Consider the following 13,194-nt stretch of genomic DNA (forward strand, 5'->3'; position numbering starts at 1 on the left):
GGAATTTCAGTGAAATAATACATTTGGACAAAGGCAGCTTTCCCCTTAATAACCTACAGGCGTATTTTCAAAGCAATACTGGGGAATGGATTTCACAGCTCATAACTTTGGTAGTAGTTGCTATTCTCATTTTTTGGTGAGGAAAATTTAACCTCTAATACTAAAATAAGATGTATAATAAATGCAAAAATTGGCATAATGTTGGATTGAATCTACCAGAAATTAATCATTCTCCAATAATGTCTACTATATATATCAAGGCAGGTTTGAAATAAAACTATTTGCTACAGCCAGCTTTTGCTGTAGCACACATATCACCTAACCTGTTTGAAAATAAGTTTTTTTTCCCTTTTATCTTCATGATTCATCTTTGAGTAGCTCTAGGCTTGAAAGTGTTGTTATATCAGTAAAAACTTGAAGACACAATTTCTTGAAGACCAGCTTCCCTTTGCCTTATATTTTATGTTGCTTTACCTTTGCAATTTTGAGTGAATAGAAATTAATGTATTCTACTAAATTTATCCTTTAGAGCGTGCAAACAAAAACAAAACAAAAGGATAAAAGCCCTGGCTGGGTGGCTCAGAGCGTTGGCCTGTTCCCCGGAGGGTCTCCGTTTTGATTCCCAGTCAAGGGCATGTATCTGGGTTTCAGATCTGATCCCCACCCCCGGTCAGTTTGTGTGTGGAAGAAAACCAATTGATCTCTCTCTCTCTCTCTCTCTCTCTCTCTCTCTCTCTCTCTCTCGTTCTCTCTCCTTCTTCCCTTCCCCCTTCCCTTCCCCCCTGTCTAAAACCAATGGAAAAATATCCTCACTCCTCTGGTGAGGATTAAAAAAAAAGAAAGAAACGGTTTCGGCTTTGATTCCTGGTCAAGGCACATATCTAGGTTGTGGGTTTGATCCCTGGTTGGGGCACATATGGGAGGCAACCGATCAATGTTTCTCTCACATCAATGTTTCTCTCTCTCTCTCAAAATCAATAGTGATAATAATAATAAAAACATATCCTCCAGTGAGGATTAAAAAACCAAAAATCAAACAAAGAAAAACAACTACTAAGAAAACATCTCTTACATGTGTATTTCTCAATATTGCAGTGAAGGGAACATTCCCTAGGGACTCTTAGAGAAATTATTTAGGAGCAAGTGAGTGGATTGTATGTGATAAATATGCTCCAACACATCCCTCTCCCTCATTCTTTGGATTCCTTCCTCTGAATCATGCTGTCAGACTTCTGGTAACTCAGCTTCATTTATTGTATGCCACTACTGAGTCCAGGTTTTAGCCAGTCAATGAAAGAAAGAGGTTAAATCAGTCTGAGTTGCTGGAGTCAGAACACTGAGTTTGGAATCTTTGAGCCCATATAAATAAACACTATCAATAAATTTAGTCCAATCTACCAGTAAGTCTGTGTTTCTTCCTCTCTGGGTTAGTACCCTTAGGATCCAACCCACACATATTCTTCAAGTTTGTGTCTACATAAATTAGCAAAATCTTTTGGTTTGTGTGTCTTCTCCTCTAGAGTCAGATTTTGTGCTTCTTTCCCTGCCTTCCAGAAAGTGGTCCACTTATATGCTGGGGTCCAACCCCAGCAGGTCCAGGGGTCCCCAAAGGTGTGGACGGAGTCGGCGAAGAAGGAATGACACGGAGACAGCGTTCAGTTGATCAGCAGCCTAGCCAGGATCTCTAGCCAAGTTCTGGTCAGGATCTCCAGTGAAGTTCTGGTTAGGATCTCCATCCAGGTTCTGTGTCCATTTCCCTCGCTAGGTTCTCCAGCCAGGTTCAGTCACCAGGTTCTAGTCAGGTTCTCTTGCCATGTTCTATCCAGGTTCTGTAGCCAGGTTCTCTCGCTAGGTTCTGTCTCTAGGTTCTGTGGCCAGTTTCTGTCCAGGATCTTTTGCCATGTTCTCTCCAGCGAAGTTCTTCTGTCTCTAGGTTCTGTGTAGGTTCTGTGTCTAGGTTCTGTGTCTAGATTCTGTGTGTTGTTGTCTTGTTACATCTGTATTTATACCAGTTGATTCCAATCCTATCAATCTCTATTACAAAGGTTAGGGCGTTTCTTATCTCCATTCCAGGGAGTAAAGATTATGTAGCTTAAGCATGATTGTTCGTAGTTACAGTGATTCATTACCCGCCTGGCACTTAGTTAAGGCGTTTTATTCCCTCCCTAACTTCAGGGGAAAATCCCTACCTGGGGAAACAACCTTTCTCAGAGAGGTGACCTTGGTTAAAACACATAGTGCCAAGAAGGTGAGCAAACATATTAAGAACAGTATGCCATATATGCCAGGTCCCTTGAAACAGCAAGGATGGACCGGCTCCTGGCAAAAAGCAGACAGGAACCGAGACTCAGTGGAACTGGCTTCCCCCCATAATTTCAAAATTAACATTTATTGTCTTGTGTGTCAATTTGTGCATCAGTTCTTTCTCCAAGCCTTTGAACCCGAAAGCCACACGATTCGATTCCCGGTTAGGGTATATGCCTGGGTTGCAGGCTCAATCCCCAGTGTGAGTTGTGCAGGAGACAGCCGATCAATTATTCTCTCTCATCATTGATGTTTCTATCTCTCTCTTCCTCTCCCTTCCTCTCTGAAATCAATAATTATATATATATATCCTTTAAATATATAAGGATGCAGATAGGCAGAGTCAGGACCAGGGGAGTACAGTGGCATGGATTCCAAAAGCACCAGGCTTCAGGGTCAAGTGCCATGGGCTGAAAAGATGAGCAGGTAGGAAGCAGTTGGACTCGGGCTGGGGGCCTCTGAGGGGCTTTAGTGGCAGTGTGGTGTGCAAGAGGGAAGTGGAGAGAACTTTGCGGTGATGTAGTTGACAGGCCACCCTTTTTCAGTCTCCTCTGGATTCCAAGGGGACCTAAAGGCACACACAAGTGGAGACTAAATGTGAGGGTCAAGGGCAGAGGGATGCTGTTTGCACACCCCAGGCAGATTCTCTCCTTACTCCTGCTTCCCCAGTTATGCAAGGCTAATTCCATTATCTCCTTCTGTTTTGACTCAAATGCCACCTTCTGTCCAGACTGCCCAACTTAAAATTGCAACCTGCCTCTCCCCTCTCCCCTAGGGGTAATAGGCAAAACAATTACCCCTCTCTCAAAAATGTCCAGGCCTAACCCCCAGAGCCTGTGAATATTTTGCCTTATATGGCAATGGGACCTTGCAGCCATGATTACGGGTAAGGATCTTGAGATGGGAGATTGTCATGAATGTTGGGTGGACCCAATGCAATTCAAAGGGCATTCTTATAAGCGGGAAGTGGGAGTCTGAGTCAGAGAAGGAGACGTGATGACATGGAAGCAGATGTCGGAGAAAGAAAGAGACTTGAAGAAGTTATGCAGTTGAGTTTGAAGATAACAGGTGGAACAGACGTTAAGGAATGCAGATGGCCTCTAGAAATTTGGACAAGCAAGGGAAACCGATTCTCCCCTAGAGCTTTTGCCCTGCCCGCACACTGATTTTAGAATTTTGGAACTCCCGAACTGTAGGGTAGCAAATGCGTGTTGTTTTAAGCCACTGAGTTTTATGGTTATTTGTTTCAGCAATAATAGGAAACTAATACATCCCCCAACTCCTGATTCCCCATATCCTGCTCTATTTTCCCCCATAATACCTCTTCTAACAATTATAAAATTTATTCATGATAGTTATCATTTATTATCTGTCTCCCTCTGCTAGAATGTAAGCTCCACAAGATGGAGCAAGGATGGTCTGTTTTATTTATCCCTGTATCCCCAGCTCCTAGAACAGTTCTTGACACAGAGTAGCTGCTCAAAAAATATTTGTTGAATGACTCATTGAATGAATGGAGTAGGACAGACACAAAGATGGGCTCGACGATTCTTCCCTGGGGGCTGTAGGTTCCTGTACCTACATTATCAAAGTTACAAACTTTTTTTGTATTTGAATTAGCAGCGTGTGAGTCAAAAGGTGCAAAGAATATGCAAGGGAAAGTAAGTCTCCCTCCCATCTTGATTTCCCCTACATCAGCTTGTCTCTCCAGAGACAACCATTATTTCCAATTTCCTGTGTATCTTTCCAGAGATCTTTGCATATACAAGGATATATACATATGAATACTCTCTAGATATCTATGTATGTGCATATATATACTATATATAATGTATGTACTTGTTGTTTTTGCCTTAAAAACCCCCACAAATGGCAGTATATGAGCCATTCTGCCTCTTCCAGTACCATTTATTAACTTAGTATCTGGTCTGGATGGCACCTAGACAGGAGATGAGTGAAAGGGGACAGACAATTCCATGTTATAATCTTGGAATTGCTAATTTTCCCATTTGGCATTTGAGGGACAAAATGGGTGATCTCCCACACAGTCATTTCCCACAGGGATGAGGAAGATTGCCCCAAAGGCATTGGGCAGTGTGCTGTTTAAAACAGGGGTGTTGCCCAACTGGTGTGGCTCAGTGGTTGAGCGCCGACCTATGAACCAGGGGGTCACGGTTCGATTCCTGGTTAGGGCATATGCCTGGGTTGTGGGCTCCATCCCCACTGTGGGATGTGCAGGAGGCAGCCAATCAATGATTCTCTCTCATCATTGATGTTTCTATCTCTCTCTCCCTCTCCTTTCCACTTTGAAATCAATAAAAGCACATTAAAAAACAAAACAAAACAAAAAACCCACAACAAAACAAACAAAACAAAATAAAAACAGGCCTGTCCATGGCCTGCATCAGGAGAGCAGGCCATGGTGGTTGACTTGAGGTACAGCTTGAGTCTGACTCTCAACTTGGTCAGCCTATCAGAACCACGTAGGGAACGCTTTTAACATTAGCTGGGATCCTGGACCCCCACCCCAGGACAATTCAATCAGAATCTCTGGAGATGGCGTGTGGGCCTTGGTATTATTTATAAAACCCTGGTGACTTGAATTGCAGCTAAGGCTGAGAAACCCTGGGTTAAGTTATAATAAATGGAGGATAGAGCTTGGGCCTGGGAACCTGGGGATATGGTTTTCTGCTTTAAGCTTCTAGTGCAGTGGCCTCAGACAAGTCACATGATCTCTGTGAATCTCAGCGTCTACCTCTGAGCCAGAGCCAGTAATATCCACTGCCCTGCATACCTCACAGGATTGTAATGAGGATCAAATGCATAAGCGCCCTGGGAATTGTGGGACATTGTCTGATGGAGGGATAGTTATGTCAGGTGTGTTGTCTCGGGTTACTTCAACCAGCCTGACTCAGCTGCAAGCCCTGCTCAGGCTCTGCCAGGGACTTTCTGCTTCTCCCTTAGGCAGGTCCTTATCCCATCACCTTTGCTGGGGTCAGTCTATTCTCAGGCCTGTGTGCTCCCTGTCCCACATCTGGCTGCTGAGACATCCATCAGTTTCTCCTTTTTAGGGGTCCCGAGGAAGGCTGGATTCCTCCTGACTAAATTTCAGCCATGGCCAGCCAGGCCGGTGCAACCCTTTGGAGGTGCCCAGCAGACCTCTGGGCCTCTGTGTGTCTGAGCAAGCACATTCTGTTATACTTACACGTTTGGAAAACTCCAAGTGCTTCCCTAAAACAAATCTCAGAAAGTAAAGCTCAACTGTCTTCCCCAGAGACTCATCTCCTGTAGATTCCTGCAAAGATTGGAGTGCGGGGTGGAGAATGTAGGGGCTGGAGAGGGAACAGAAGCAAGTGAGGCAGGTGGTAATGTTTTCAGAAGGGCGAGCAATACTCCACCAGGCACCGTGCTTTTGGCTGGATGATTTCCTCCAGGTGGTAGAAGCCAGGCAGGCACCCAGAGGCCACAGGGGTCCCTGCTCACAGAAGTTCCAAGATAATCTCTTATGTAACGCAGCTCGGCCCTCCCTCAGGAAGAGCGGCCCTTGCTCTATTCACTTCGCAGGCTCTCCCGACCCACCTTCTCTCAGGGCCCTACAGTAATAAAGATTCTTACCTGTCCCTCTGGGGGCTCCTCCACCACTCCTAGGGGCTGCCTGTCCTGGCATTGTCCTCTGGGCCTCAAACAGTCTTTACTTTTCTCCACCAAGGACCCCCATATTGCTAGAGACCGCAGAGTAAGCGCACTGTATTTCTCAGTAAACATATTTCTGTTTTAGTAAAAAATTCATTACCTTGGGTCATCATGCATCCCCCTTTTATTTTCCTGCCTTTCCCCTCTACAACCCTCTTTGGCTGCTCTGTCCAGGCCTATAACACTTGCTACCTGCTAGCATGCGATATTATTCTTATTGTTTATTATCTATCTCCTGCCACCAGAATATAAGGTTCACGAGGAGAAAGATTTTGTCTGCTATGTTCACTGATGTACCCCTAGTGCCTAGAAGACTGGCTGGTACATAGTAGGTCCTCAGCCAGTATTTTTTGAAAGACAATAAAAATGCACATACTTTTGGGCTGTTAGGTTGTGAGCTCCAGGAGGTAGGGACAATTCCCATTTTGTTTACCACCTGCACACTCAATGCCTAGCACAGGGCTTGGCACAATATAGGCACTTCATAAATATTTGTTAATATGGTAGGCCAGCATACCATTTCTAGGAATTTATCCTATGGGTATGCTCAGAGAGCATATCTATTAATCACAAATATTAATAGCATATTAATTTACATTAATTGCAGCATTTTTGCAGAAACAGAAACTACTGAAGACCACGCCACCCATTACTGGAAGACTTGGGTTAAGCACATTTGTCCTCCACACACAGGAGCACTAGGCAGCAAAAAAAAAAAAAAAGGTGTATGATGTACAGGAGATTAAATATAATGGCTCTGTCACCACCAAATTTTGGTTGCTGAGACCTTAGAGAAAATTATTCTGAGGGTTCTTCTAAAATAATGACCACAACATCATTACTATGCAGATGCAATAAGTTTTATGTAAAATGATGTTAGATTTTTTTGTATGATGTCTCTCAAACTAGATGGATGACAAAATTACTAAGGGAAGGGTCAAGAAAGACCTAGATATCACCTGTCAAATTGGGTTGGTGACTGTGATTGGACATTAATTGATCACGGTCCTGATTTAGGAAAAATTTGGAACATAGTAATTATTCTTTATTGCAGATTGAGAGCATATTTGTGTGATATAAACATTCAACTGGACAATGGGTAGGAAAAAAAGTCATAAAAAATGCCACCAAAACAGGAGGTGACAGAATGTGTGTAATCACTGCAATTCCGTGCCTCCCTCCCTTACCCCCCCAATATTGGACTAATAACTTGGGTTGTTAAAAAAAAAAAAAGTAGATCTACACATACTGTTTCAGAAAGGCGTCCATGATATTTTGTGAAATAGGACAGCCGAGTTTAAGACATCTAGGCACAGAACAGTGTGACCCCACAAGTATAAAGTAAAATGTGTTAGTATGTCCAGTTTAAGAAACTATTTTGCCATGGTTACCTCTGGGGAGTGGGATGGGAAGTATTTAATCTTATTTCCCCTGGATTTGGTATGTTACTTTTCTATACAGTATGCTAATTTAAAAAGGTAAACTGTCATCCCAATCAAAGCATGTGATTCGTTTTAAACATCCATTGTTTTCACTAGTAGATGACACTTCCAATGAGAAGCAGAGCTGTGACATGTCAGTTAGCTTTAAGGTGCTTTTTATTACCTAAGTGGGTACTTATTTAGGGGCACTACCTACCTAGATGGGGATCGCTGGAATATTCTTTCACCTGAAATGATTGCATTTATGCCTGTTCTAGCCAGACCTCCAGTGGGTAACAGCCACATACCAGAAGGAACAGAACACAGAAGACCATAGGTTGGGGGCTGAATGTAAGAAGGGTAGGTGAAGCCGTGGTGGGAAGCACTGGGCAGGGGGTCAAGGAGGCAGAGTGGCAAGGGTGGGGAGACCCAGCTGGGTGGTCTGATCCTGCCTTTCCCTTCCTTTGCTCTTAGTCCTTGGCTCCACTTCCTTCTCTGGCTGATTTCTGCTAAGGAGCACCTAACAGCAGGGACCCTATACTTACCAGGTCTCTTCAAGGCTAAGATTCCACAATTCTATTGGCCCATTCCCCCCTCTTACACTGAGAAGGTGTTTCTAATAACCCACACCCTTCCTCTGCCCACTCTCCCACCTGTATAAAACCCCTGGAGTCAGAGGTGATTCCTGCCTCAGAGATGGGACTATTGGGTAAGGGGATCTGCACACGGTATGAAAATAGCCAAGGAAGACACAAAGTAATGTTCAATGATCTCTGGACTTTTTATTGGCCTCCTGCCCCTCCCCAAGGGGCACCCCACTTCTGCTGCCTTTAACCGATAAGTTAACGTCTTAGAACTTTGGTGTCGTTGACCTCAGACACTACTTTGCCGTCCACGATTCTGCGAGTGGTGGTCTTTTGGATGGATTGCATGGAGAGGCTGCTGTCCAGGGCATCACTAAGGCTGTAACAGAGGACCAAACCCCAGTCATAAACAGCCCCGCAGAGAAGGGAGACAAGGAACGTGGAGGAAAAAAACCCTGCTACCCCTGTGCCTTTATCTTAAAATTCCCCTGGGCCACTTCCTCCATAAAAGGGACACCCACGGTCAAATTCCATAAGTATGGCTAGGAGCAATACTTAGTCCATTCTCTTCTCCAGGAGGGAACCTTTGTAACGGTTACTCCTTTGCAGACAGAGGGGCACTCACAGAGCACCAGCTCAGTGCTCAGCGGGGCTTTCAAAAGCTCAGGATCTGGGGAGAGGTGTTACCTTGACCCTAATTTGTGTGGGTGGGAGGAGAGCCCCACTTACCTGAAGTCCTCTCCTTCTTCCAGCAGGCGGCGGTAGGTGGCGATCTCAGACTCCAGCTTGACCTTGATGTTCAGCAGGGTCTCATACTCCTGCGTCTGGCGCTGCCCCTCAGCCCGGGCCTGGGTCAGCTCTGACTCCAGGTGCAGTAGGATCCCGTTGAGCTGCTCCATCTGCATGGCATAGCGCGTCTCCACCTCCCGCAGGCTGTTCTCCAAGCTGGCCCTCTGCAGGGGCCACAGGGGAAAGGGTCTGGTGAGCCTTGAGGTACAGTGGAGGGAGTGTCTACAACTTTTTCCGCAGAGCAGTTCAGAACTCAGGACTTCACTCTTGGCAACTTTTTTTTGAGCACTCACTTTGTGCTGGGTTTTGGGGTAGGGGGTAGGAGCAATGGGAAATGCAAAGAGTAGCAACTCTTTTTTTTTTTTTTTGGTAACAACTCTTTCTGAGCGAAAGAAATTCATGATGGAAAGGGTAGGATTTGAGCTAAGATAGGATTGGTCTGAGGCAGACAGAGGTCGGGCCAGGAGGAGTTGGGGCAGGTGAAATGAGGGCTCTTACCAGATTTTTCATGGATTCCAGGTCGATCTCCAAGGACTGGACCGTACGTCTCAGCTCCGTGAGCGCCGTCTCAGCATTTCGTACCTCAGCGGACTGCGAGGTGACTACTGTAGTGCTCTCTTCAATCTGCAGGGTGGGTATGATCCTCAGGTCCTTCAGCCTCTGTCTGCCTCCCTCCCACCCCCTGGGCCTGTGCCCAGCTGGCATCCATCTTTTTCCCTCTTGTACCTGTTGGGACCAGTACTTGTCTAGCTCCTCTCTGTTCTTCCGAGCCAGCTCGTCATACTGGGCCCGGATGTCTGCCATGATCTTGCTGAGGTCCTGAGATTTGGGGGCATCCAACTCCACAGTCAAGCCAGAGTTGGCAATCTGGTTTTGTAGACCATTTACTTCCTAGAGGAGAGAGAGAAAAAGTGAGGAGGGGCTCAGGGTTGAGTTCTAGTAAGGCCCTTCAGCTGTGACTGCCTCTCCCAGGCCACAGGATCAGTTGGAGAAGAGAAAAGGGGAATCTCAGGTTTGTACTCCTGGCTTTCTACGCTGGATAGGTAAAACGCCACCCACTCCCTGCCCACGCACTCACAAGTGACCTCCTTTTCCTCACTTCACTCTCTCCCTCCATCTACGGTCCTTCTACAAACTTGCTCCTTATACTTCCTTCTGGGAAGCCCTTCCAGCCCCACCTGCTCTCACTCCTCCATCACCCCTCACTCCTGGTGCTAGCTGCTTCTGCCTTTATCCTCCTCTCATTCTCTCACCCATGGCCTCTTGACCTCATGTTGTAACTCAGATGGCAATAGTCTGATTTAGAAGAGCTCAGGCTGGTAGTTCTAAACTTCCCTGCAAGGCTGCTTGCAGGCATCTTGCCCATCATTCCCCGGGACTTGTTTTGACCCCTGGTTCCTGGCCTGGCCAGTGGCCCTTGCTTGCCTCTTCGTGGTTCTTCTTCATGAAGATCAGCTCCTCCTTGAGCGCCTCGATCTCTGTCTCCAGCTGCAGCCGAGTGATATTGGTGTCATCAATGACCTTTCGGAGCCCATTGATGTCACTCTCCACTGACTGGCGCATGGCCAGCTCTGTCTCATACCTGTGGGAGTGCAGGTGATCAGATCCAGAAACTTCTCAACCCATGCCGCCTCCTAAGAGCAGCATCGTGCCTACTGCAAACCAGAAACTGAGTCAGGAATCAGATGGCAATCCTCTGAATGCCATTCCTCGCCCTTGGGGGACAGTGTTCTCAAACTGAGTTACATGAATGAATAAACGGATGGAACCTAACTCTCATCCACCCAGTTCCACCCACAGTTGAACAAGATCCCGCTGTGAGCCCTTAGCTGACCCAGATCAGGAAGCAGACCATTCCTAGCTCCCTAGTCCCCCCAGCCTTACTTGACTCTGAAGTCATCAGCAGCAAGACGGGCATTGTCAATCTGTAGAACGATGCGGGCATTGTCCACAGAACTTGCAAAGATCTGGGGATTGATGAGAAAGATAGCTCCATGAATGCGGAGTCAATGATGGGCTGGGCTGAGTGTGTTATATGTCTCAGTGAAAACTTCCTGGTCCCAAGAATAGCCAGAGACTATCCCCTTTCGCCTGTGCCCCTCACACTCCTTTCTCCTTTCCTAGAGTCTCAAATCCCAGGGCTCCCACCTGCCTCCTGCTACTCTTCCTTTGGGGCCTCTGGTGGCTGGCTTGCTTGAAGTGAGCAGCTACTATACAAGTCCTCTAGCCCTCTGCTGGCACTTTGTTTCCTAGTGTACCTGCTCTACCCCCTTCCCCCCCCCCCCCGCCTCCCCCCCACCCCCCCCCCCCCCCCCCCCCCGCCAGGTAGGCCTCCAGTTTACTCTTAAGATGACTCAGCCTTAACCACATCCGCTTAACCCTCCAACTGTCCCCACTTGGCCAGCAGCCAGTGTCTGGTCCTCTGTATGGGCCTAGTCTCCCCTCCCTCCATGCTGTTCACTTCTCAAGCTCTGGTCTCCCCTTCCCACAGTCTCCAGGGAAAGGACCCACCCATGCAATTACCACCCTTGGGGTCCCTGTGGCTAGGGGCATGTATGGAAATCTAGGGCATTCCTACCACCCTCGCTGGACAATAGGAGGCTGGGTGGAAATAGAAAGGGGGAATTAAAATTCCTATCCTTGGGAGAGGGGGAGGAAGTACGGTACTAAGTGGAGGAAAAACATGGCTGGGAGTTGGGTTGCTCCCTCCATGCGCCCTTACCTGAGCCCTCAGGTCCTCGATGGTCTTGAAATAATGCCCCCAGTCTCTGACCTGGGGCCCCTTCTTCTCCAGGTGTTCCCGGATTTTGATCTCCAGTCTCCGATTATCAGCCTCCAGGCTTCTCACCCTCTCCAGGTAGGAGGCCAGGCGGTCATTCAGGCATTGCATCGTCTCCTTCTCGCTCTGGATGCCTCCTATGCCCGCCAGACCCCCGGCCATCCCCGCAGCCAGGCCCCCGGCCCCCCAGCCACTCCGCACACTGGTGGAGTGGGACACGGAGATCCGGGAGCCTGAGCCCCCCGCACCTGCATAGACGCTGGCCGCGCTGCTGGTCGGCCGGACCCGGTAGCTGGGCGCCTGCACGGAGCCCAGGGTCCGGTAGTTGGAGGAGAAGCTGGAGCGGGTGCTGAAGCTCATGTTGTCCAGGGAGAACGGCGAAAAGAGAAGCCGAGACTCACGTTCCAGCGGCAGTGAGTGCCACATCCGCGACTCAAGTTTTATGGCCCAGGGAGGAGGTGGGACCCGGCGGGGCCCCGCCCCTGCCCCGTCGCTGCGGGCCAGCCACAGGTGGCCCGCCGCGGGGGACACACAGCTTAGCGGCTTCAGACCCTGCCTAAGCCCCCTCCGCACAGCCCTGCCAAGGCCACCCGCGATCCCCTAGGAAGGAGGTGGTGTTGGCCCTGCAGCTGTGATTTAAGGGCAGGAAATGACGTAATTATACCCCTTCCCAGGTAGAGGAGCTCCTGACCGGTTGAGAATTTGGGAGTTTGGGGGAATGAGCGAGTTGAGTGGGGTGTGAGTCTCCACGGATGTTCTGGGCCCGGCAGTCCAAGCCCCGCCTGCTGATGAGATCTTGGGGGGGATCCTGGAGCCCCAGAAGCCATGAGGAAGAAAAGGTGGGGGCTGGGGAAGAGGAAGAGAGACTCAATCTTGAGCCTCAAATGTGCTGGTTTACACACTCGACCCCCACCACACTTGGGTCCCAAACACGCCCACCTGCACATGTTCACTAGCACACACTCCTGCCCAGATCATACACGTGTATGTCACTCACTGAGTATGTTCAGACTCCTGAAGACATACTCACTCCCTGACCCACTCCCTCTCCTCTCAACTCACTCCCGTGGAGGCCTGGACCCGTGGAATACTTTGCGATCGGAACAGGGGACACGTTGGCACTTCTGCACACTTTCTAATCGGCCTGGCCTACACCCTTGGGTAAACAAATACTTCCTGAACACTTACAGTTCCACAAATAGTTTTAGGGCACTTACTGTGCATCAGGCCCTGTTCTAGTTGCCAGGAGAACAGCAGGAGCAACAGACCAAACTCCCTCATGAAGATTGAAATGTATCTCCCATGGTATGGGGCCTAAGAGGACAAACACACACACCTAGAGACAGTCTAGTTGAGACTCAGCCTGGTGGCCAGGCCCCCTTACTAGGACTTTTCTGCAGGCCTCCTCCTTCCTGTGCCCCTTCTCAAAAGGTTCTCTGGAGCCCAAGTCTGTCCCCAGGGGGCTGACTCCTCCAGGGAAGCTTAGGTCAGGATATGGTGAAAAGGATGGAGGTAGGGAAGTTCCCACTGCTTCTTGTAACCCTGACTAGATGGCCAGCCCTTGCTGAGTGATCGGGGGTGGGGGATGGGAGGGTGGGGGTGGGAAAATGCTGAGGTACTGGGC

The 13,194-nt window shown here is 48.3% G+C and overlaps 1 protein-coding gene across 1 annotated transcript; it reads right to left on the reverse strand.

The window, feature by feature from the left end:
• Nucleotides 1-8,175: 8,175 nt before the first annotated feature.
• KRT18 (keratin 18) lies at nt 8,176-12,203 on the reverse strand. The gene is made up of 7 exons (XM_081084542.1): nt 11,514-12,203; nt 10,676-10,758; nt 10,217-10,373; nt 9,518-9,682; nt 9,290-9,415; nt 8,732-8,955; nt 8,176-8,381 (listed from the first exon to the last, which is right to left on the reverse strand). Exons 1-7 carry the CDS (start codon nt 11,994-11,996, stop codon nt 8,261-8,263), a joined length of 1,359 nt encoding a protein of 452 aa, XP_080940668.1. The 5' UTR covers nt 11,997-12,203; the 3' UTR covers nt 8,176-8,260.
• Nucleotides 12,204-13,194: the final 991 nt, after the last annotated feature.

This window comes from Myotis nattereri (assembly GCF_964212035.1).
Source record: "Myotis nattereri genome assembly, chromosome: 2".
Classification (NCBI taxonomy): Eukaryota; Metazoa; Chordata; class Mammalia; order Chiroptera; family Vespertilionidae; genus Myotis; species Myotis nattereri.

Coding starts and splice junctions, on each gene's coding strand:
- KRT18 (XM_081084542.1), bottom strand. CDS start 11,996: ATGTGGCACTCACTGCCGCTGGAACGTGAGTCTCGGCTTCTCTTTTCG. Junction 10,374..10,675: donor GCTGATGACTTCAGAGTCAA/GTAAGGCTGGGG, acceptor GCACTCCCACAG/GTATGAGACAGAGCTGGCCA. Junction 8,956..9,289: donor TGGAATCCATGAAAAATCTG/GTAAGAGCCCTC, acceptor TGGCCCCTGCAG/AGGGCCAGCTTGGAGAACAG.